The sequence below is a fragment of the Dunckerocampus dactyliophorus genome, chromosome 4 (assembly GCF_027744805.1).
Source record: "Dunckerocampus dactyliophorus isolate RoL2022-P2 chromosome 4, RoL_Ddac_1.1, whole genome shotgun sequence".
Lineage (NCBI taxonomy): Eukaryota > Metazoa > Chordata > Actinopteri > Syngnathiformes > Syngnathidae > Dunckerocampus > Dunckerocampus dactyliophorus.
In genome coordinates, this window is record NC_072822.1 from 4,957,038 (window position 1) to 4,983,109 (window position 26,072).

Consider the following 26,072-nt stretch of genomic DNA (forward strand, 5'->3'; position numbering starts at 1 on the left):
TAGTAAGTTGGAACTAGCGAGAATTGGGACAGACGGGAGCATTTCTGAGTTGCCATGGGCACCAACTGGAAGGGGGCTGGAGGTGTGTATGCATAGCAGGCCTTGTAAAAATCTCCTGAAGTAAAAAGAAGTGATGCATTGATGGATGAAGAGAAGCAGATTCCGGTAGCGTGACAGCAGTTGACCTTCAGCAAGTATTCACTGGTGTTGTCTGAAAGCAACCACAGTCTGTCAACACAAAAAAAACGGTGGTGGGGGCTTCTGTAGCTCCTGTAGTTTTGCTCTCAGTTTAGAACAATTTGTATTGATTTGTTTTACACGGCGCAATCTTCTGTTCATTGATATCAGGAAATGTTGAATTACTACTGTGCTGTAAACAATAGCACACTGGAAAATCCACCGGGGATGAATCGGAACTTGTGTGTGTGTGTGTGTGTGTGTGTGTGTGTGTGTGTGTGTGTGTGTGTGTGTGTGTGTGTGTCTGCGCCATGCTACTTGAAAATTCAGTCTATTTTCTTTGTTGTTTGTGTTCCGGGAGAGGTTCTGTTCCACTTACGTGTGTCGATGAGTATTTTGCGGTACATTTAACTAGATTTTCTTTCATGCACTGCATTGTCACAGCACACTGAAAACCTTGTATCTGTACTTGATGATTTTGACTTTTTAACATAACGAAGTTCTTCATTTTCTTAAGTGTGTATATAAAACCTGTCAGGTTGTTCAAACACTTCGCTTCCCCTAATTCATTATGTTTTATGAGACAAGCAAAGAGTCCCAACCCAGAAAAGATCAGTCAGTCGTTACTTTACTGTCTTTTAGTCAAGCCTCATTGGCTAGAAGATCATGTTCAATTGAAGCATGCAGGTCAAAATACAGATCGCTAAATTAGCCATTAAACCATGATTTGCCACAGATTCTAATGTCAAATATCGACGCAAAGCTTTGGTGATATTGTGACCATGTAGTCCACTTTTACTTTGCTAGCCATCATTACAAGCGGAATGTAAACGACTCGTAAGTACAGTTGAACCTCAGTTAGCGTGTTTTTGGTTAACGCTGGCATGCGTCCTGTCACGTTATTGATACACTGCCTGAGTGTTCTTAATGTATTTTTATCACAAAACGTCCTTATTAGCTTGCCACTACATGGAGAAAGGAACCCAAAGTCAGTTCCGTTGCCCGTCTATGGTACGTCACAGGTCTCAAATATGTTAACACAAAACACGTTTTCATAATATTACAATTATAGTTTTACATGCATGAATCAATTCTGTATTATTTTTTTAATTTGCAAACACTTGAGTGTGTTTTGACAGCAATGATGGACATATAAAGTGTATATTTACATGTGTGAGGGGGTTACAGAAGGCAATTCATAAAACATAGTACGAGTAACAAGAGGAGGGGAAGGTTGTGTGTTGTTGTGTCAATAAATGAAAAGTGGACTGTACACTGGCAAAACTATTAATCAAATATGAAAGAAAAAAAGACAAAAAAGATAGTAATAAACAATAGTATTATGTATGATTATGTGTGATTATGTAACTGTGTATTAGAGAGAAAGAGACAAAGACGGACATGACCCCCACCCCAATCGTAATTATTTTTTTCTCCTTTCTCATTGTTCTCCCACAGTTCATGCGTTGTGCATTACAATAAGTATAGTACTAGTATAGTATAGTACTTTTGTGTGTATTTTATTATTCTTATTTTTCCCCCATTTTTATGCTTGCACAAAGCAATTTTTAAATGCATATAAATGATGAATGAAAGGATAAATGGAGATTGAAGGTGACATTTACCTTCACTGAGGATGTGATGCTTGCCAAAGACATGGTGTGGCCACAAGATCAACACGGACCCCACCTTTGTGTTTTGCCATGGTTTCTTTTCTTGAATTCAGTAGTTTTTCTCACCTTCTTTATCAAAGGCTGGCACTTTCTTTCGGCCCCTTCTTGGGTTATTTTGCAGCCGTGATCAAAAGAAAAGCCGAGACTTGAGGTGACAAACACTAACTCATGGGAAAAACCGAAGGGGTTGATCTCACTGCCACATTCTGTCTTAGGCAAGAATCACGTCTTCAGTGAAGGTAAAAGTAACCCTAAATTTTCATTTATCACTTTCATTCATCGTTTATATGCATATTGAAGTGTTTTGCATGTAAAACTGTAATCGTCAAACGTCAAACATTTTTGGATTTCTTTGACGGATTAATTGGATTTTCATTATTTCGTGGAGGAAAAATTTATTTGGTTTGCATCCGATGAGTATTATGGGTTATTGGTATTAACATTACAGCTTTTTCTCTTAACATGACTTTACTTTTTGCTTTATTTTCCCTTTGTTGCTTTTTTTTTGGTTTAATTTTATTTTCTACAATGTGCCACTCTCCATGTGCCGCAAGTGGCCCCTATGCCACACTTTGGACACCACTGGCTTGAATGAATGGAAGAGCGAATGAATGGATGAGCTTGGTCAGTCTACCCCAGGGCAGCTGTGACTACAGATGTAGTTTTCCACCACCGGAGTGCGACTTGAGGATTGAATGAATAATGGGTTCACTGTGAAGCGCTTTGGGTAACTTGAAAGGCGCTATATGAATCAAATCCATTATTACTATTATTATTAGTTATGTGTCAAATGTCACAATGAGAGGCTTTAAGAGCAACAGCAGCCCATTTGCTCAAAATACAAACGAGGTAATAATAACGAGTAGCTCCTCAGCGTTTGCACACAAATGCAGTCAAATACACACAGGAACACATGCTCTTTCCAGCACAATGCCGCGCGTGCTGAGCTATTTAAAAAAAAAAAAAGCAATTAGTTTGAGCTCTTTCAGAGAAGCCAGCATGGGAATTACATGTTAGGACTAAAAGACCATGCAGCAGGAAAATGATGGACTTTGGATGTTTTAAATTACAAGTTATTGGGAACGTACTGTTATTTGGGAACATAACAGACGGACAAAACAAGCGGGAATGAGTCAGAGCGACACGTTTCTTTTATTTGGACGTACCAGAAGGTGCAGGTTGAAAACGTGCTTGGGTTTTAACTGTCTGTTTTTGCACTTCACTAGAATAGCAGTGCAGATCTCTATCAACACCAAATCCCCCAAAAATTGTCTTAAAATGACAAAAAAGCACCTTTTATCAGGATTTGCTCTAAAATCTAACAAGAACAACACCGTAACGTGAAACTTGTTCTAATTATGTTATCCAAGCAAACCAAACATCGTTTCTCAGTGTTGTGTTAAAAAGCTTAGAAAGCAGGACGTTTATTTTTTTTTTTTAAAGACTGCACGAAAGCTAGATTGAAAGATTGCGTCGCTCTGAATAACTCATGGACGTCCTCTTTGAGCATGGTTAATCATGGTATGGGAGTGTCAAGAGGATAGAGATTAGGAGGCATGAACTCGCATGCAGAAACATGTCAGGACTCGAGAGAATTGTTTATCTAAAAATGGTTTGTATTGCTGATATTATCCCGCATTCCTTCCTTCTGCTCTGCATGCACAATAATTCAACTTCCATCATCCCTACATGCTAGATACTTAGTTGTACAATATGGCGTCCATCATCCCTGCATGCTTGATAGTTAGTTGTACAATATGGCGTCCATCATCCCTGCATGCTAGATAGTTAGTTGTACAATATGGCGTCCATCATCCCTACATGCTAGATACTTAGTTGTACAATATGGCGTCCATCATCCCTGCATGCTTGATAGTTAGTTGTACAATATGGCGTCCATCATCCTTGCATGCTAGATAGTTAGTTGTACAATATGGCATCCATCATCCCTACATGCTAGATAGTTAGTTGTACAATATGACGTCCATCATCCCTGCATGCTAGATAGTTAGTTGTACAATGTGGCATCCATCATCCCTACATGCTAGATAGTTAGTTGTACAATATGACGTCCATCATCCCTGCATGCTAGATAGTTAGTTGTACAATGTGGCATCCATCATCCCTGCATGCTAGATAGTTAGTTGTACAATATGGCATCCATCATCCCTGCATGCTAGATAGTTAGTTGTACAATATGGCGTCCATCATCCCTGCATGCTAGATAGTTAGTTGTACAATATGGCATCCATCATCCCTGCATGCTAGATAGTTAGTTGTACAATATGGCGTCCATCATCCCTACATGCTAGATACTTAGTTGTACAATATGGCGTCCATCATCCCTGCATGCTTGATAGTTAGTTGTACAATATGGCGTCCATCATCCCTGCATGCTAGATAGTTAGTTGTACAATATGGCATCCATCATCCCTACATGCTAGATAGTTAGTTGTACAATATGACGTCCATCATCCCTGCATGCTAGATAGTTAGTTGTACAATGTGGCATCCATCATCCCTGCATGCTAGATAGTTAGTTGTACAATATGGCATCCATCATCCCTGCATGCTAGATAGTTAGTTGTACAATATGGCGTCCATCATCCCTGCATGCTAGATAGTTAGTTGTACAATATGGCATCCATCATCCCTGCATGCTAGATAGTTAGTTGTACAATATGGCGTCCATCATCCCTGCATGCTAGATAGTTAGTTGTACAATATGGCATCCATCATCCCTGCATGCTAGATAGTTAGTTGTACAATATGGCGTCCATCATCCCTGCATGCTAGATACTTAGTTGTACAATATGGCGTCCATCATCCCTGCATGCTTGATAGTTAGTTGTACAATATGGCATCCATCATCACTACATGCTAGATAGTTAGTTGTACAATATGGCGTCCATCATCCCTGCATGCTAGATAGTTAGTTGTACAATATGGCATCCATCATCCCTACATGCTAGATAGTTAGTTGCACAATATGGCGTCCATCATCCCTGCATGCTAGATAGTTAGTTGTACAATATGGCGTCCATCATCCCTGCATGCTAGATAGTTAGTTGTACAATATGGCGTCCATCATTCCTGCATGCTAGATAGTTAGTTGTACAATATGGCGTCCATCATCCCTGCATGCTAGATACTTAGTTGTACAATATGGCGTCCATCATCCCTGCATGCTTGATAGTTAGTTGTACAATATGGCGTCCATCATCCCTGCATGCTAGATAGTTAGTTGTACAATATGGCATCCATCATCCCTACATGCTAGATAGTTAGTTGTACAATATGACGTCCATCATCCCTGCATGCTAGATAGTTAGTTGTACAATGTGGCATCCATCATCCCTGCATGCTAGATAGTTAGTTGTACAATATGGCATCCATCATCCCTGCATGCTAGATAGTTAGTTGTACAATATGGCGTCCATCATCCCTGCATGCTAGATAGTTAGTTGTACAATATGGCATCCATCATCCCTGCATGCTAGATAGTTAGTTGTACAATATGGCGTCCATCATCCCTACATGCTAGATACTTAGTTGTACAATATGGCGTCCATCATCCCTGCATGCTTGATAGTTAGTTGTACAATATGGCGTCCATCATCCCTGCATGCTAGATAGTTAGTTGTACAATATGGCATCCATCATCCCTACATGCTAGATAGTTAGTTGTACAATATGACGTCCATCATCCCTGCATGCTAGATAGTTAGTTGTACAATGTGGCATCCATCATCCCTGCATGCTAGATAGTTAGTTGTACAATATGGCATCCATCATCCCTGCATGCTAGATAGTTAGTTGTACAATATGGCGTCCATCATCCCTGCATGCTAGATAGTTAGTTGTACAATATGGCATCCATCATCCCTGCATGCTAGATAGTTAGTTGTACAATATGGCGTCCATCATCCCTGCATGCTAGATACTTAGTTGTACAATATGGCGTCCATCATCCCTGCATGCTTGATAGTTAGTTGTACAATATGGCATCCATCATCACTACATGCTAGATAGTTAGTTGTACAATATGGCGTCCATCATCCCTGCATGCTAGATAGTTAGTTGTACAATATGGCATCCATCATCCCTACATGCTAGATAGTTAGTTGCACAATATGGCGTCCATCATCCCTGCATGCTAGATAGTTAGTTGTACAATATGGCGTCCATCATCCCTGCATGCTAGATAGTTAGTTGTACAATATGGCGTCCATCATTCCTGCATGCTAGATAGTTAGTTGTACAATATGGCGTCCATCATCCCTGCATGCTAGATACTTAGTTGTACAATATGGCGTCCATCATTCCTGCATGCTAGATAGTTAGTTGTACAATATGGCGTCCATCATCCCTGCATGCTAGATAGTTAGTTGTACAATATGGCGTCCATCATCCCTGCATGCTAGATAGTTAGTTGTACAATATGGCGTCCATCATTCCTGCATGCTAGATAGTTAGTTGTACAATATGGCGTCCATCATCCCTGCATGCTAGATAGTTAGTTGTACAATATGGCGTCCATCATTCCTGCATGCTACATAGTTAGTTGTACAATATGGCATCCATCATCCCTGCATGCTAGATAGTTAGTTGTACAATATGGCGTCCATCATCCCTGCATGCTCGATAGTTAGTTGTACAATATGGCGTCCATCATCCCTGCATGCTAGATAGTTAGTTGTACAATATGGCGTCCATCATCCTTGCATGCTAGATAGTTGTACAATATGGCATCCATCATCCCTGCATGCTAGATAGTTAGTTGTACAATATGGCGTCCATCATTCCTACATGCTACATAGTTAGTTGTACAATATGGCGTCCATCATCACTACATGCTAGATAGTTAGTTGTACAATATGGCATCCATCATCCCTGCATGCTAGATAGTTAGTTGTACAATATGGCATCCATCATCCCTGCATGCTCGATAGTTAGTTGTACAATATGGCGTCCATCATTCCTACATGCTACATAGTTAGTTGTACAATATGGCGTCCATCATCCCTGCATGCTAGATAGTTAGTTGTACAATATGGCTGACGACCATTGTTATGAGCTAACCTCATACATCATTGGAGGATGCCTGGTGGGGTACACTGTGGTTGTCTATGACTGTGCCCAAGCTCACCGTCATTAATTCCGCTCTACTGTAACATAAAATATATTTCTGCCCTTTTCTCCCACATCACGCCATATACAGTACATAAAGCGTGAACATACATGCAAAAGCATTTGCTTTGCTTGTAGGTCACATGACATTATATAGATGATGCATGGTCCTGTGATATAGTATGTAAGTGCGTGTGTGTGTGCGCATCACTAACATATGTATGTGGCTATGAGTGTGACGACAGGGAATGTTGATTCATTTAACACTCGCGGAGCGTCAAGACCACATTCCCTCATCTTCATTACACCGTAAAGAGCATTTTAAATCACACTCAGGCGAGATATTAAGACAGCTGACATTCTCACACACACACACACACACACACACACACACACACACACACACGCCTGAGGAAGAGGAAGATGAACACTCTCCTGGCCTCACAGTCTAACTGGCATGATTCCTCTAACTTTATGTTCATCAGTCAGAGCAAAGTGTCACATATATACTCTCAAATCTCCATTTTGTATGCTTCTCATCTGGTCCGTTATTAACCTTCATTGGTGCCTTTTTATTGACACACTCCCTGTCGTCAGGTAAAAAAAAAAAAAGAAAAAGTGTTTGCATCAACATTAAAGGGAAGAAGAATAAAACCTCATGAATATTAATGAACCGTGCTGAGGATGGCTCGCGGGTAAAGTGTTGAAACTACACTTGACACAGAAAGATGGAAGGCTCCTCTGACATGTTGCAGAGGACAGTTCACAGACTTCATCAAAAATCGATCTACTAGTGATACAAAATGCATGCATTTGTTTTTCTTTATGCAAAACCTGTTTTTTTGTTGTTGCTTTTTTTTTTGTAAATTCTGAGATTTTTTTTCTTTTTAACTTGGCGGGGATTGCTCAGTGTTCACACATCTTGATTGGGCAGCTTTTGTGACATAATTATGTAATGTAACGGAAATATTCCAAACCAAAATGTTTTGTCCGCTGGGTTGATTGAATACTTGGGGTGCCCCGAGACACCTAACTCACGTGCCGAGATGATGCACGAGATTTGGTCCACGAGACGAGGCGAGATGTTGACATTAACTTTAAGAAAAGTACAATGAAAAATATGACTGGACAAACAAACGTGTATTTAGTTGTGTCACAAAACAATGCAGGTGCATGTTGACATGTTTATTGTCTGACAAATTGACACTAAAAGATATTATTGTCAACATTTTTGGCGAACAAATAAACCTCTGATGTTAGGATTATGGATGCTCCGATCGATCGGCCACCGATCAATATTGGCCGATTTCCGTGAAAAAGCACGTGATCGGCATATGGCTTTCAACGGCGATCACAAAAGCTCTGGCTCGTACTATTGCAGCATGCAGCCTTTAGAGATCGTCCCCCGCCCACTTTCCTTCACACTGCGCAGGGGTGCCAAACTGATTACAAACATGTCTGCCGTGTGGAACTCACCTGCCGTTTGTGAGAGTGATATAAATTTTGCACCGTGCAAAACATGCCACGAAAACTACATCGCCGGGGTAGCACGTTAAAAAGCTTGAATTTAATACGGCGTTTGCAGGACACTTGACGGAGTGTGGTGAGTTTTCGAGGCTGACAATGTGATCATTAGTAAAACGGCAGCTAACGTATCCAAAATGCTGAACAAGCCGGTATGTCCTTGACAGTCAGCAGTCTAAAGCAAATAACCCGAGAAATAACTGAATTCATCCGACCAGATGACCATATGACCAGCCTCTCAGCGGTGCAGGCCCTGCTGCATGATACCTGGAAGTCCTGTTAGAACGTCATCAAACTATGTACTCTCGCATCCAAACTCTCCTTAAGAAGGCGTCTCACCCTCCATAGGTTTCACCAGTGATATATGTTCTCTTGAAAAAGTAAGTCAAATATGGTTTTGTCTAAATCAGTGGTTCTCAGTTATTTTCTGTCATGCCCCAACTAGGGGACAAATGTTTTCACGCCCCCCCCCAATTTAAAGTACGATTGAGAAACTGATTATATCTATTTATTTATCTGTTCTGTACAGACCGAACTCGAAACTGAAACCAGGAAAGTGCAACGAAACGGAGATTTGTGAAGCATACAAGCGTATTCAAGAGTCAAATTGCATAAATGTGGACATGTTGGCAAGTCTGCACTAACATTGAAAGTACTCTCTATCGCTCACGCCCCACCGGACAGTTCACCGTGGCCGCCCCGCTATTGGAGGGTGATTTTTATGGTATCCTCCGTCATATAGCCAAAAACGGGGGCACAACCAGGAATTCTGGGCCCCATGGAGAAAAAAAAAGTCACTTTTGGCGTAGCCTCGTTTTATTTTTTAATAATTTAATATTTTTTGGGTCCCTTGGCAGTCAGGGGACCTTGGGATTGTCCTAACTTTTCCCCCTTTATACGGCACCCCGGCCAAATAGCAGTCATCATAAATACATTTAAAAAAACCTTACACTTAATATATGTGATCGATATCGGCAGCTTAAACCCCTGATCTGAGCATCCCTAGATTTGATAATATGTAATAAATAATATATATTAATCATGCAATAGTTCATTTAATATGTCGTCTTTCATTGATTTTTTGACATGAATTTTCTCACACGCAATTCATACTGTGTAACATTTGCAGCATTTCTTGAAATGGTGGCTTTTCAACAGTATTAAAGAGCATCATTTCTTTTGTGATTACTTGCTGTGAACACACACCATTTTGCGCCCTTGCGTTTGTATTCACATTGTCAACCAAACATCTCAGTGAGTGTTGACTGTTGGGACAAAGGTGCTGCATCTTGATATGTAGGGTTTTTTTCCCAGATGAGAAAACTGGGTCGGGTGGATGTGTTTGTGGTGGGCAAGTTGGTTTTCATTTACTAACTGATGATTAATATGTGATTAATTCATTTGTTATTGTGAGACAGTTTTTTTTCTGAATGAGATCTTGTGAGATCTTGTGAGACCCCTGTTGAATACATGGGGGGGTAATTTTTTATTCTGCTATATTTATCAGCTTAGATTTCACCAAAAGCTTCTGAAATATACCTTTTAAAGATCTCTCTCACACACACACACACACACAGGTAGAAAGCCGGCGCTTCCAGTGCATTTTCTCCTTAATATTTGTCATTTATGCAAGCTTTTTGCTGTTGTTTCAACACTGGCCTGTGCAGTGTTCACGTTTGTGTTCAGCATGTTCTGATCGTCTTTGCTAGGAGTTGTCCTCTCAAGGAAGATGTCTCAAACCTTTTTTCATTGTTGATACTTAAAATCAACGTGGGCTATTTTCCAAATGTTCAACAAACTATTCACTTGTTTTGCTTCACTGTGGCTCCCCCCTGGCCAGTAATTTAAATAGTGACGTACTGGTATTGTACAATGTATCTGCCAATAAGGAGGCTAAAAATGGGACATGGTGCAGAAACAATGACAATTCCCGTGTAGAATGTAGGCTAATGATCTCTGTGGCTTCTACAGTACCCCAGAATCTCTTCAATTACTCTGTACAAAAAAATAGTTCATTAAAACATAATTAGAACAAAATAACTTTTGCAAACTCAGATTCCCTTTCACTCAGCCTCATTTGGAAAAATGTGTCTCATTTTATGCACACACAGAAAAGTGGATTGTTTCCAGGAGCGGCACAATGGCAGAGTGTGTTTTTACATTTTGTTCGCAAAAAAGTTGGCTGGTGTTAATAATTAATTCTGCGGCATGTGGGAGACTTCGTCTTGCCGCCTTCACTTGACTGACTTTTTGGATTTTGTCGTGACAGTTGGCCAAGCGACGGCCCAGTCGGGGGTTCAGACTGCTCATGCTAACTAATATCAAGTATTTGCTAAACTAACTGATCATACTGTGAATCTTTTGCTTGGGAAAATGAATGAATGACTTCTCTTTCTCACCTTATTTGAATTCTGCCTGCTTTTATCCGGTCCCTTCTGATTTCCTCATGATATCTCTCTTTCGTCTTTCGCAACTTTGTCCTCATCCATTTGACCATCTGCCCTTCATCCCCTCTTTCGCCTTTGTTGGATTATCCAAGCATTAGATGCCCGTCATCCTCTTATCTTTCTCCTTCACGTTCTCTTTCTTCTCTTCTCCTCACTTTCTTCCTCCTCGTCTTTGTCTTTGCACAGAGATTTTGGGCAATGTCCAGGAAACCCTTGCACAGGCTGGTGGTCAATGATTTTCACCATGATTGCACCCCCGCCCCCATACACGCACCTGTTGGGAATCGTGCTCAAGTGAGCAAAGCAACATTCTCTGCATCCGAGTCCACCATCGCTCCTTGAGAATCCTCTTTTAGATTTCCTCCTCTCAGCGTGACTTTGGCTCAGCTACTCGCCAGCCCGCCTTCTTCATTCGAGTCAAAGTCTTGGGGCTAAATACTTCTCAGGTGCCCCGTGTATAGGTAACAACTCTGACACTAATCAGACTTTAGACAGCAACAACTCCTTAAAAACAATCAATCGTCCATTTTTGTGTGCATTGATCTGAGCAATGTCTTTTATTAGTGACTCCTAATTGTCAGCACTACTGCAGTATCTATCAGTTCTGTTGACAGGACTTTTGTGGTTAATGTCAGACCATTTTTATTTCTACAAAGCCAATTCACAGCAAAAGTTAAAGGCATTTTACATTTAAGAAAACCAACTGAACCACACCCCACGTAAGCAGTGCACTCTGGTGACTGAGGCAAAGAAAAGCCCCCTCTTGAAGGAAGAAACCTTACAGTCAAGCACACTGAGTCTGTCTGCCGCATTCAAAACCCAACTAAATCCCATGTGGGCAAGGAAAAAAATCCTACTATAGGGGAGAAACCTCAAACACAATCTAAATCAGACTGAGTCTGCCTCGATCAAACACCAACTGAATCGCACGTGAGCAAACACTGCTGACACAGGAAAGGAAAACTGGAAAACTCCTTGTATTAGGAAGAAACCTTGAGTTACTGCTACAGGTGGTAGAATGAACCTGAAACTCCGAAGCTTGTGTCAGACATCCTGAATCACACTGCTTCAAAATAGTGCTTCGGAGCTTGTACTGTTCAGCAGATATCACGTGACCGATTACGTTTGAAACGTCTTACAGTCAGAGTGCACTCAAAACAGATGGCTCAAAACAGATAATGGCTGTCATTGGTTTGACAGGTTGTTTTGGCGCTAACTTGTGTCTATAATAGCCACCAAGCTATTGAACAATGTAGATTTGTAAAGGGAACATTGGCAAGTTGTTTTTTTTTGTGTAATTTAGTAACGGCGACCAGTGTTGCACTCTTTAAAGTGACATAGCGTGCTTTGACTTCATTCTTCCATCAGATGTCCCGAAAGTTGCATTGACTGAAGCACCAAGGCTCTGAATCTGTTTCATCACAGTTTGAAGGAAAGCCTCAATGATGGGCTTTAGGCCTCAAAGAAAAGTTTTTTTTTATTAACTAATGTTAAATTGGCATTGGAGACAAGGAAAAAAAATGAAGAAACCTCAAACAGAACCAGCTGAACTCAAGGGGAGCAAGGAAAAACTCCCTTGGAAGGAAGAAACCTCAATCAGAAGGCTCAGTGTGGGGCTACTGTGTACCAAAAAAAAACAACTGAACTCCTATGAGCAAGCACTTTTGCCACGGAGGCAAGGATACCTCAAACAGAACCAGGACTAAGTGCGAGGCAGTCTTCTGCCTTGGTCTTCCTATCTTCCTATCTTCTTCAGTCTTCCTATCTTCCTATCTTCTTCAGTCTTCCTATCTTCATCGGAGATAGAGGCAGACAGTCTTTTAGCTAGAAAACTCAAACAGAACTGAAACTCAGTGTGGGATGACCGTCACTATCCATCGAAAACCAATTGAACCTAACATGAGCAAGGACTTTAGTGACAAAGACAAATAAAAGTCTATAGGTCAAAGTTTATTAATACCAAGGTCAAATATCTACTTTCAACAAAGCACATTGACTTAACAAACCATCCAATTCAAGCCATTGACAAGAGCTGTCACGGTCCAGTTTTTGTTCTGTGCTGTCGCTGCTGTCTTTGTGTCTGCACAGAGTCTTGCATGGTAGTTCCTGGGCGCAGCCACACAATGCCACTTGCTGCACACCTAGCAATTAGGGGTTCTTATACCGTCTGTGGACAATATGCTGACACCGGACTGTCTTCTTTCGTCAGTGCCTCTTGCTTCTGATTCCTTGCCGTAGTCTTGTAAACTTCCGCTTCCGTTAGTTATTTTTGTATGTGTAGCTTCTCCTAGTTCTTCTGTGTACTTGGTCTAGTTTTTCCTCACTCGACCTTTTGTCACAGTAGTTTTTTGTCCCTACCTTTTTGTTCTCTATTTGTAGAGCACCTTTTGTTAATAAGGTGACGCTTTGCCAATGCTACCTTCATTTGGTGTTGATTGGCTTCTGCATCACTGTGTGAATGAATGCCTGTGCTTCCTCTCTGGTATTCTCTTGTTACTAGGGCTTCAGTCCTTATTCCACCGTTATGCCCAAATATTTCAACTTCTAATTATTTTATTAACTTCCCTGTGCCTTCTCCTGGTGTGTGGTCTCCAGACTGCAGCAGCCAGCCATCAATCCTGCAGCTGTCAGGCCGCACTTGGCCCTAGTGGCTATCGGCATTCTTATGCATCAAGTTACATAACCGGAAAAAAAAAGAAAGGGGGACAAAATGAAGGGCGGCGGTGGAGAAGGTGTGAGATGAGCAAAGAAGTCAGGTCAAGGGAGGGTAAAGAAAAAAAACTAGGGGAGAAAAAAAAAAAACAGACATAAAAGAACCAAGGATGGAGAGCAGACGAGATGACCCGGGTCACTCGTCAAGGACTTTAGCATTTGTAATTCATGTCTTGATCAGCCTGGCAGAGTTCCACCTTTGTGCTCTTGATATAAGTCAGCCAAACATGTAAACACCCACACAAGTCACGCCGTTTACTGCACAGACTAATAATGAGCATTTAGTTAATACATTTAAAGCTTTCCTTCTGAGTCCATCTTCAACATTATCATCATTTACGCGAGTGCATAACAGTAACTTGGCTGACTTCATAGTTCAAAACCATAAAGGGTGCAATGGAAGTACAAATAATCTATTCCTGGGTCAAACTGTCATTGCCGTATGTATTTACCAAACAGGCAGTAAAGAAACACGAACATGCTTAACTGTCATACGCGTGTAGGAAGAAGCTAATCAGATGGCATATGAGGATACTGTATTGAGAGATTGATATGCTGACATTTTGCATGACATTTGTGCTACTTTTCCATTTTAAAAGTACTGTTTTGACTCGTATATGAGATATCCCTGAATATAAGAAAACAACAAAAAAGACAAAATCAACGACTAACAAAAGACAAACTGAGTCTTGTTTGATCTGTTTTCAATATCAGTGAAATAACGACATAATAGACTGCATTATCAACGCATACATATTTCTTAGATGTTTGTTGACTCTGCTTTGGTGATCACCTCTTCTGTTATTTGCCAACTTGTCCAACCTTTGAGACACTTTTTTCGGTGGGTGTGAGTGACAGGAAGAAAAGCTTGGACTCGTTTGGACGGAGGTTATTTGGTATCACATGCACGTTTACATGTATGAGTCTCTCGGCTCCAAATATTTAAGACAACCTGCCTTTTTGAGACATTTTCTAGGGTAAAAATAGTCTTATTTTTGGGTCAATGCGTTATACAACTTTTTTTTTAATGTTCTCAGGCATGATCTTAGAATACCCCACACATTTTTACGACTACGCGCACTTTAATGTCTTTCGCCTTTGATGCAATCAAAGGGAAATCTCACAGAAACATGAGCGGCAGATGAGGTTATGAGAGAGAATAGAACAACAGCAGTGAGAAAGTGGAATATAAAAAGATAGGAAGTCCTGTGAGCTTCAAGCAGTAGATGAAGAGCAGTAGGGTAAATGTAAGAGGATGTCGCCACAGGCTGTACTCCTCCTATGGGGGGGTGTTTATGGAGGTAAACCAACAAGTTGAAAGGCGCATGTGCATCATGGCCTTGAGACAGCAGGCTCGGTGGCATTCTCTGCCTTTTATTTGATTGTTGGTGGCAAATGGATCCTGCAAAGTGCCTTTAAATCAGTGTGGGAGATGTGCTGAATGTCTGTGGGCGTTTGTCGGGTATTTCAGGCCAGGAGAAGTAGATAGTGTTCTTGTTTCTCTTCATCATGTCTGGTATATCATCGTTTTTCTTTTGTGCAGGTTTTATTACATTAACAAATACAGGCAGTGGAAGTGTGGAAGTTTGAAGTACAGTATATACTGCACCGCATGTATTTGTGTCAGATAACTCTTCTGTTCTTGAATCCCAAGACACAAAAGGGTAAACATTTCTCAAAACATGCACCCCTACTGTGTTGCCTGTGCTATTATTTTGCTGACAAATACACCCCAGGTTTGCAGCACAAAGAGTGACTGTCAATCTCCATCGAGTTCTCCCCGCTTTGTCCACACTCTTGAAGCTAGCAGAATTACTCCTATCACTTCCACATGTTCATGTTCTAGTGCAGGTGTCAGCATTTGTACAACATTCTCTGGTGGTTATGTAAGCATTGATCATCCACACCATCACACTGCAGGGCAACTTTTCCATAAAGGTAAGAATTCAGTATAAAAAACTTAAAACTTTTTCCGTTTTATCATCCTTAAGTTCTGGGGTCCAGTGTGTTTTTGGCCTTCATTGTTACAATGGTGTGCCCATATGGGGTACAGGGTCCTGCAGTGTGATCGATGACACCGGTAGTTAGTTTATGCTGTGTCACACACCACATATAGTGTGTGTTGTTTCCTCTGCTAAGCTTGAAAGTCATTAAACCAGTCTTGTAAAACAAAAAAAAAAAAAAAAAGTACAAAGACATGCAGAGCTTTTTTTTGTATGTTTTTGTTTTTTTAAAGGAGCCCTTGTTCATTTTCACATTGCCAATAAAAAGCAAGGCCTTCGATGTGATTTACCATATCTTAGCTTGTGGACACAGTGTGTGTACTTGAGAGAGGACACCTGAGTGTGTAAATCAGTTAGTCTTTCTTTTTTGCTTTGCTTTCTGCCGCTTTCATCGTGTTTTATCGCTGTCTTTGATCACCTTCTCGCCAATCTGTTATCCGCCTCCCATCTCTTGCATCCTTTGACTCTATTTGTTTACTCCTCTTTTTTTCATTGTGCTTGACCTTTTGCTTTGTCTCCATCTGTCTCTGCCTATTATACACACACACACGCACACGCACACACGCACACCACACTCAGCAATGTGGCTTTACCCCAGTTTTCACTTTCTTGTCGGGCTCCTTTTTGATAGGGGATGTCGTGCTTTGATACGCAGCATTTGTCCCCACTACAAACTGTTTTTGGGATAATTATTTTTCTCTTCCAATTTGTATGCGGACACTCTGACTTTTTCTTCTCTTCTTGAACTCCTTTAAGGCTGATTTTCATATTTTGCTGGTTTGTTTTTAAGATGAACAATTTTGGCCCTAATGAAACCATCCCACATAAAGCCACACTACAGCGTTACCACAATTCCCCATTTAGAATTTGGCTGCAGTGAAACCTCTCGCTTGTCTTAATTAGATAGATGGCTCTACGGGAAGTCTCTCCACACCCATCTCGACACGTTAGAAGCACTCGATAGTCGAGAGAGCTGCTTTTGATGTTTCTTTTCTTTCTAACGAATGACATGGAAATAAATGGACAGAGCTGCTGGAGTGTGGTCGAGGTCACTTGAAGGAAACAAAAGTTACCCTCCAGCAACAAGACTTCATCTTGTTCATTAACTTTGGGTTGTATGAGTTTGCAGGTGGAAGTGTACCTTTTGGACTGCTTTTGATGGCTTTTTGAAATGCACTGTTGGACTAGTTGTGTCTTAAGATATTGATGACAACAAACGACAATTACGTTATTTACTAGTCTTCTCGGTTGTGCTTTAAGGCGTTTGAAGCAAATTGGCGCATCAGGAGTGTAATTACTGCATGCAGTAGGGTTGCCACGATACCAGAATTTCATCAGTCAGTACCAATACCTCCATTCTTCTCGATACTTATTTTAGGATTATGGTCTTTTCTCCGTCAAGGTGATTCCCCGCCACCAGAAGTCAATTCCCCGTCAAGCATTCGCCTACAAATATGGCAAGACGTTTCCCCGTCAGTATCGAGTCATTTCCCGGTCAACATTGAGTCGTTTCCCCGTCAGAGTACAAGATAAGTTGACATAAATGGAACAGGATCGTCATCATCCGCACCAACAACGACGTGGAGGCGTGGAACATCTCACACAAGATGTTTGGTCTGGCTCTGACTTTGTACAGATGAGTGCTTATATTGTAGATTCATGTTTTATGGTGAGTCGTCATTTGCCCCCATTCTCCACCCTCATGCAATTATGAAAACTTGTGTCCTTCGCAATTTAGCATTGGCCATATGTCAGTGGCATGTGCTTCAAGTTTGGTGGCAATGGGACCAAATATCCAGGACAAGTTCATCTTGGCAGGATTCCTGGAAATGGCTAAAATGACCTTCAAACATCTGCTTTCCTGTGTAGGAACTCCAGCTTTAGAGGCTCACTGATCTGAAGTCTTTCCAAGGTCTTGCTTGACCACAGCAGCTCAAATTCATGATTTTACAACTTTAAAGGCTTATTTTTAGGGCCGAGGCAGAGTCACAAGCTGTCCCTCTGACAGGATTTTTCCAAAACTTTCTAATTAGTCTTTGCTGTCTTGCACCTAAAGTACTGTCACGGTATCTGATTTAATAATCTTAACTGTGCAACTGCAAATTAAAAGAGAGCACGCCGCTGCGTACTAAAATTAAAGCCCTTATTTCCATTTGTCCTTTAAAATGTGCCACGCAAAAGGTCACGTCACAAAAAAGTGGAGACCCCTGGTAGTGTGCGGCACAGAGAACCAACTTCATCTGCCGGCCGCTGTGGAACGTGTGGTGTCACAAGTGGTCACATGACAGGAGCTGAGAGGTGCTGGACCAGGGAGGCGACGTTATGAAATGCTCGTGGGTGTCGACACAAGTTGAACCTAAGAGCTGTTTTTGTGCCGAAGAAAAGAGCACATCCTGCAAAAACACATGACTGAACGAGCTGCGAAGCTCGAGTGGAGGAATTTTCACAAACATTGTTGTTCATCACTGATGTGTGTCGACGCTCCAGGGAGTGTTGTTGTTTGACTTGTGTTTGTGAAAAGAAACATATTAATGTCGCCTTAATGCTGTTTGCTGTAATATTGGAGTGCTTTATTTTTACACAAGCAGACCGGCTTTACATGTGTCATGTGTCGTCGGTCCTGTACCTAGCGTCGCTCCACTTTGTTAGTGACAGGCCTATTTTGCCAAACGTAGCTTAGTTTTCACACAAAATCTGCAGACAAATTGCAGCACACTTCCCAATTTACAAGATTGAAAATGACAAAGGTGGTGCTCAAAATGCTTCGGAAGACATGCTAGCATACATGTAATACAGATATCCTCAAAGGTTGACTTACAAATTAATTAGTTGCCAAGTCCCACCCGAGCCCCTGCCAAGATATTTTCTTTGATGGCGGCCATAAGCAACCTTTCTCAAAGTTTACCCACATGTGCTTTTCAGTCCCCTAAAGTTGTGTACCAAATTTTGTGGTGATACAAGTGAACACCTTAACATGACATCGGGTGTTTTGTACAGTGCCTGACCAAAGTCTTGTCGCTTCACCAAGTTGTAGGAACAATAAATAATAATTTCACTTTTAGTTGCTCTTTGGATTCAGAAATAGCTTCTATGAAAGGCAAAAGCCTCCAAATGTTACTTGATACAGGTGTCCCACAGGGTTCTACTGTATATTAGATCCACTTCTTTTCTCTTATTTTTATTAATGATTTAACTGATTTTACCTCAATTGCGTTGAACCTGTCATGTTCATCTCTACGCTGATGACGCTGCTATCTACCATTCCAACCCCGACATATAACAAATCCAGTATAACTTGCTAGCTGTCCAACTTTGGTTCAAAAACAACAGGCTTGTTCTTAATGTGAAAAAAAATATGTTGGCGTTAAAAATATTGTTTATCTCACTCACCCGAGTTGCTAATTTTTGTATAATTCAGTGATGGAACTCCACTAGAGATCGTCAGTGTGTTTAAATGAGGGCTGTCAATCGATAAATATTTAATCATGATTAATCACATTTTCCATACATAGTTAACTCATAATTAACTGCAATTAATTACATTAATCTTGTAATTAAACACAATCACATATATAAAGAGGCTTTTATCTGTAATAAGTTTGCCTTTGAAAGATAATTTTCAAGATTTTAATACACCGATCGTGAGACTGGATATGTTTTATGCTAATTTGTGTTTAATAAACATTGCTTTTTTTAAACAGCTCAACACAAAATGGAGCTTGATGTATAAAAATGACAACAATTAGACATCGGTAAGGTAAACTATACATACCTTGGTCTTTGGATTGACCCTGACCTTTCGTTCAAACCTCTACCTACCTCTACCTCTGCTCTACCCATCAATCGTGTTTCATTGCACGCCAGGAAAACAACTGTTACTTCCCATATTTCATTATGCCGATGTTGTTCACCAAAACACCACTGACTCGGTTCTCAGTATTTTACAAAGTGTAACTCCTTATGCAGATTTGTCTTGAGACGGACACGCTTGAAAACAAGATCCGGCATTTCAAGGGTCTGTCCAAAATGAATGTGTAGAAAAATAAAGGTGCTAAAGCCTCGTTTCAATTTCTGTAAAAAAAAAAACAAAAAAAACATGTAATCGGCATTTGCCGATAAATTCTGTTCAAAGCCGATCACAAAAACTGATCGGCGTGCGTGTGTGCTGTGTCACGTAGGGTTGCCAACACCCGTATGGAGCCGGAAATGCCGCATTTTGTCCCGTATTGCCACGAGAATCAAAACTAGTCTGTAAAACCTCATGGCTTCAGTTTGACAGCTTGACACAGGCTGCGCCGATCGATGCCAGCGTGTTTGATCGCTCCCTTATCAAACGTATTTACCGTTGGACTTAACTTTCATTGCTGTTTACACGCTAGCTGGCTGGAGTTATCTGCCTAGCTTCTGGTCTACGGACTCCAAATGTGACTTTTTACCGCAGTGACATTTTGTTTTCCAAACAAACAAGCAATGCGGTTAGTTCGGCGCTCGTTTTTGTCCCACGGGAAAGCTACAGGTGGATATCATGTTCACTATTTGTGTGTTGTTGTTGAATGAACATAAACACATTTATAGTACGATGGTGGTACTTTTCCAGCTGATTTTGTGGAGCTCACCAAACGGTCAAAGAATATTTGCTTCAACTCGTAGAAGTTCTTCAGTAAGTCTTCAATTCAGACTTTATGCCTTCATATTATGACAAATGAGCACAAAATAGCATGAAGACGATAAAGTAGTGTACAATTGAAACGTTGCCAGTCACAAACAAAACACAAATAGTTGAGGGCTCAAATGGTGATGATCGCTAGAGACCCCTGCAACATGGACGCTCAATGTATTCTGTTTAGGATAGATTTCTATTGAACAAAGTATTCATTTGAATGATTTTATTCCGTAAACTCTGTCGTCTTGAACTAAAAACGAAATTATTAAACAATTTATTTCCCATGTGGACGTAATGTCACTCCCGGATGATCGGAATCGGCAGCATCAAACGCTGATGGGCGCATCCTTACTGAAGTAGTATTTTCACCGCTGCACATGCCATTCTAAATGCGTACCCGCCAGAACGAGGATTGTTCATTTTGTGAGAGAAAGCCATCGCCGAGCCCTTTCCCCCCAGAGAACATGGCCGAATTGTGCCGCGTTGGTTGAGTGTGCGAGGGAGTGCGACAGTGAAGAGTTTCATAAGGGTGGGGGTGCAGTGGAGTGTGAAAGGGAACAGGTGGCTTGTGTTGCTGCCATCCAGCTTCTTTATTTGCCATCCTCCTCCTCCTCCCCGCCGCCACCGCCGCCATCGCTGCGTCCAGGGAGCCAGTTAGACGGTGGCGCTCTGCGACTTCGTGCAAAACCTCGTGGCCCATTTGTGTGCGTGTTGCCTCATTCTGTTTCACTGCACAACAGTCTGTGCGTGTGTGTGCGTGAGTGTGTTGTTCTTTAGTGAGCAGGGTTCCGCTTGGTTTGGAAACAATTAGAACAAGCTGCAGGAGCCCAGAGATGCTCGTTCTCCAAATGTCACCCAATTAACAAACGACGGTGAACACGCAACACTCTTCTCCTCCTCTCGCTCTAATTGTCTCTGCCACCCCTCTCGCTTATCCCACCCGCTCGGAGACACCTGAACACCTCACGCAAAGAAGACACTCTTATTTGTAACCTGCTCCCTTCTCTTGTCTTGTGTTGTTTCTCGCAGACCAACAACCATGCAGGCCGGTGGTCCGGACCAGGCAGCAGCCTGCCCCTAAAGGAGCGAAGGGTGGTACGGGCCGGGGGTGCACCGCCCCAGCCGCTCGCAGGGGACCTCTTTAGCACGCACCCCTCTCGCCATGCAACGCCTGTGCACCGTGAGCCTCCTGGTTCTGCCAAGGAGGAAAGCCCCACTGGAGCTTTGCAGGCGCCGCCAGCCCAGCCTACCCTTCCTCGCATGAATCAGTGGGCAGCACTGCCATCTTCCACCCCCAGGGTGTCCTCATCGTCCGAGTCCCTGACTCCAGGAGGCAGTGTGGGTGCACGCAGAGGCGAGCATCACCCGCCGAGCCACATCCCCCGTGCGCTCGCCAGTCGTTCCTCCTCCTCTTCCTCTTCCACCATCTCCTCATCGTCCTCCTCCCCTTTCACAGGGCGCTTAGGGCAGCCGCCCCGAGGCCCGCTGTCCCTGCACAGCTACTCTCGTAAAAACGTCTTTCTCCAGCACTCCCTGCACACCGCCGAGCTGCAGGCCCTCACCCAGAGAGACACTTGAGGTGACGCCCCATCGTCATCACACGTCAGCTGCCACATTGTTTACTTCTGCACAAACGCTGCTCTTTGTGGTGGCCAAATCCAGCGCCGTATCTTTTGTATCGAGCTTTGCTGACATTTCCCTCGCATGCAAACAGAGAGTGTATGAAGAAGACACTCATCTGTCAGCTCCCACGTCGTGCCACGCCGACATCTCCACCCACGCATGTACACAACAAAGTGCACGCACAACAACAACTACACTCATTGCCAGTGTTTTGTATTTATTTGTTAATTTATTTCTACGACCATTTGCTGCTGGGAGCCACTGACTGTGCTGATTTGTGCTTTGCAGGGACTTTCACCATTGTACCATTGCCAAACTGTCCACATTCACCCCCCCTCACCCCTCTCCATTGGGACCAACCTCCACCCATCCATCCTGCATGCTTAAAGGACACTTTAAAGGACAGTGATGCAGGTGAGCTCCAGATATCTGCTTTTATTCAATCAACTCTCACCTCAGTCGTTTCAAGAAAAGGGAACTCCCGAGCTGCCGACGTCGCCTTGAGGGTTTACAAATTGTTGAACGAGACAGTAAAACATGCTGCAGTGTTACGTTCTGGTACGTAGAAGAATGCGGTTGCCGTATAGAAAATACACGTAAAGTAATAAACCCCTAAAACTGCTTGTGTTTTGTCCAAAATAAGGTATCTTTCAACACTGGGCTACTTAGAAATGGACCAATTTCACAAGGATTTTCATTCCAAAATGTGTCACACGGTTCCAGTGTTGTTTTTAACGTCTTTTTGCACTTGCATGACAAATTAGAATGTATGAAGGCCCATCAGCAGCATCACCGTGTCATTAAAGCCAACACTGAACCTTGACAACACAGCGGAACCGCTAAAGTCTGGAAAATACGCACAAAACGTCCGTCAAAGGATGGATCCTGTGCGTGCCGTTTGCTTTTTCTTATTTTGTTATTTCAAAAGAGGGAGCACCGTCTAGCGTGTTGTGGCCCTTGGTGGCCACTTGTGGCCCGTGGCTGTTTTTTCATGGGCCCACGGCACATTGTAAAAATAGAATTTAACAAGCAAAAATCAGGAGCAATTTTACAAGAATAAAGTCCAAAATATTAAAAGAAAAATGTTGTAATCCATTGAGAAAAAATGTTATTTTAAAGAATAACGTAGTAATATGAGGAAAAATAGCAGCATATAGTTGAAATATGAAAAAAGACATCTTTTAAAAAGTCATAATATTATGAGAAACATACAAAACAGTAAAGTTCTGTTACGACAATAAAATTCAAATATGATGGGAAAAATTGAAATAGTTATAGTATAAAAACAGCAGAAATAAAACCGTAATTTTAGCTGTAATTTTACAAGAGAAAAAAAAGTTGGATTTAAACAAAAAAAGTTTCAATTTTAAAAGAATAAATTTAATGCTGCTGGGGGGCGGGCACAAACCCCTCCCACTTAGCCCCGCCCACCCGCCCCACCAATACCTGTACTGTGATTCATAACAGGAGTGAGGCCATACCGCAGTAAGCCTCCTCCTTGCTAGTCTGCATGCTGCTTTTCTCTCTTTGGGGCGCATGTCTCATCCATCGTGTGTCCGTCTTTCACCTGCAGCGTGTTTGCCTCTCAGGCTGCTGCAGAGGTTCAATAGTCAAAGGCACAGGGAGCCATTTTACACCTGCTGAAAAGCAATTAACTACCCGAGAGGAAGACCAAACATCATTCCCACCCCCCTTTGTCTTTGTTTGCGAGGTGTATCGCCCATTGACCTCCTCAGCTCTGCTAATGACATCCACACTCTTGTTTATTAGGATGTTTTCCACCACATTAACATCAAAGACTCCTCGCCACATTGTTTTCAGTTTTGAAAAAGCTGGGAATTTGTTTTTTTGTTGTATTGCCTTATTTAAGTTTACCTGTGTTGACAACACATGACAGGAAGGATATGCTGATGTAATGAATCCAGACGTAATATATTGTTTTAAGTGTACATAACACTGTAAATGATCCTTTATGACAAGCCAGTTAGCTCCATGCACTCAGTGGGTGAAATATGCTAATACTAATAGTAGTAAGTAGTGTTTTGTTGCACTTCTGAAGGTCAGTTGATTGTTTGCACTTTAGCGGTTTTGCGAGCGTGAAAGACTAATAAAACAATCTTACAGTGCAGTGAAGCTGCCTCAGGAGGACTTTTGAATGGGAGCCTTTGACCAAACCTGTTTCCTGTGTATTGTTGTTTTTCACTTCCGAGGAATTATCAGGTTTATTTCTTCAAGTTGTGACACAATGCTTTGGATTTTTTTCTTTTTGTGGCTCGCCATCAGTGTTTTATCAGAAGATTTTGGTCTCTGTTGCTGTTCTCAATATTTAACGCCATTAAACCAATGAAAACATTTCACCCGTGCTTGCCCTGTCCACGCTTACGCATAGCAACACACACATAATGATATCGCTTGTTGCTCCAGTCGCATATCACCAGTGTCCTGTGAAAATGATACACTCCAAACTTTCTTTTTCTGTTACCTGAGAAACTGTTTTTTCCCCAGATCAAGAGTTCTTATTGTATTGTTTTAACAGCGTGCTTTAGTTCAGTGCGCTAGAAAGAATGTAATTAACATGTCTGTCCATTCACACATACACGTAATATAAATGTCTGTGTGGCAATCTAAAGATATGTTTGTCTATTCACAGAAAAATATCATGTGGACATGTCAGTCCATTCACAGACACAAAAGTATTTGACTTACTTTTTCACACTTCGAGGATCGGGTGCCTTCTTTAAGGAGACTTTGGATGCGAGAGCAGCTTGATGGCGCTCCAGAAGGACCCCCATGCATTCGGCAAACTCGGTTTCCTCCGCCGCCGCCGGCCCGCCATCCAGTCTGACGAATCCAACCACTTTTCGGGCTATCGGCCTTAGGCTTCCGACTGCCACGCACACACGGGCGCATGTCCCGCGTTTTGGCTAATTGGCCGCCGCCCGCCCCCCAAATGCCAAACTAAAGCTCTTTAAGGCGCCACCCGAGCGGAATATATTTTTCGTGGCGTGTTTGCAGGGTGCAAAACTTACATCACTCTCACAAGGTCAGGTGGTCCCACAAGGCAGACATGCTTATTCTGGCTTGTGAAGGGGAAGTGGGCGGGAGACGGTCGCTATAGGCTGGATGCTTCAGTGGGGACGGTATCGGCATGTGCTTTTCCACGGAAATCGTCCGATACTTATCGGTGGCTGATCGACTTGAGCACCCCTAGTAAATATGTCTGTCCATTCACACACGTGCACACACACCTAATGTAACTCAAATCTGTCCATTCAGACATACATACTGTACTTATGGTATAAATGTGTGCGTCCTTTGTCGTGCACGTAATACAGTATATGTCTGTCCATTCACAGGAACACATGCATCTGTCTTTCTATTCACACACACACACACACACACACACACACACACACACACACACACACACACACACACTCAATAGAATATGAAAACAAGTCTGTCCGTTTCCACATACTCATTTCATCTGTTTACACAAAGTGTCAACATCTGTCTACTCACAAATAAACACAAACTTAACATGGACATCCGTCTGTCCATTCATATTACCTCCAAATGCTGGGGTCCCCCTCCACCCCTTTTACCTTTTTAGGCGACACAAGAAAAGTTTTGTTTTCGGGCCAAAGCTCCCCATTGTTTTTTCCATGATCCTCATCTTTTTTGTTAACACGGCAGGAATGAGATGATTCTACACCCCGAGGACCTTCTAACATTGTCACAAGTGCTATTTTGTTGACGTTCTTCCCTTTGACGTGTCCAGTGAATAGTCTGTAGGCCCTGTTGTCAATACCATGTGACTTCTTGTCGCTGAAGGATCAATGCCGCTTTGGATGAAGCTGCCAGACTTGTTGCTCCGACCAGCGCCTCCAGCTGTCGGCTTGTGTGCCATGACAAGCGTGCATCCCCCAGGGTGTGAAGGGTACTGTGTGTGTATCAAAATTGTCATTTATTTGTCACTTGAATCCACTTTACTATGCTGGCTGGCTGCAGTCCTAACCACTTGTGTCACTGCCACACCTGAGAAGTGTATTTGCATGTGTGTGTGTGTGTGTGTGTGTGTGTGTGTGTGTGTGTGTCTGTCACTGGGCCATTTCTCTAA

General features: G+C 42.2%; 1 protein-coding gene across 10 annotated transcripts in view; it reads left to right on the forward strand.

Annotated features, from left to right (window-relative positions):
* The window catches only part of ccser1 (coiled-coil serine-rich protein 1), a 140,072-nt gene extending 114,756 nt beyond the window's left edge, over positions 1 to 25,316 (forward strand). For 3 of the 10 annotated variants that reach the window (XR_008570094.1, XM_054774147.1, XM_054774142.1), the window contains one exon: positions 21,359 to 21,503. Coding sequence is in view for 4 of the 10 variants with exons in the window: in XM_054774139.1 (XP_054630114.1) it covers positions 21,359 to 21,907 (549 nt within the window). In the remaining 6 variants the exon portion in view is untranslated. Of the gene's footprint in view, positions 1 to 21,358 lie in introns of all 10 variants that reach the window. The other 7 variants (XM_054774141.1, XM_054774140.1, XM_054774143.1 and 4 more) reach the window with 5 other exon arrangements.
* The last annotated feature ends 756 nt before the right edge of the window (positions 25,317 to 26,072 follow it).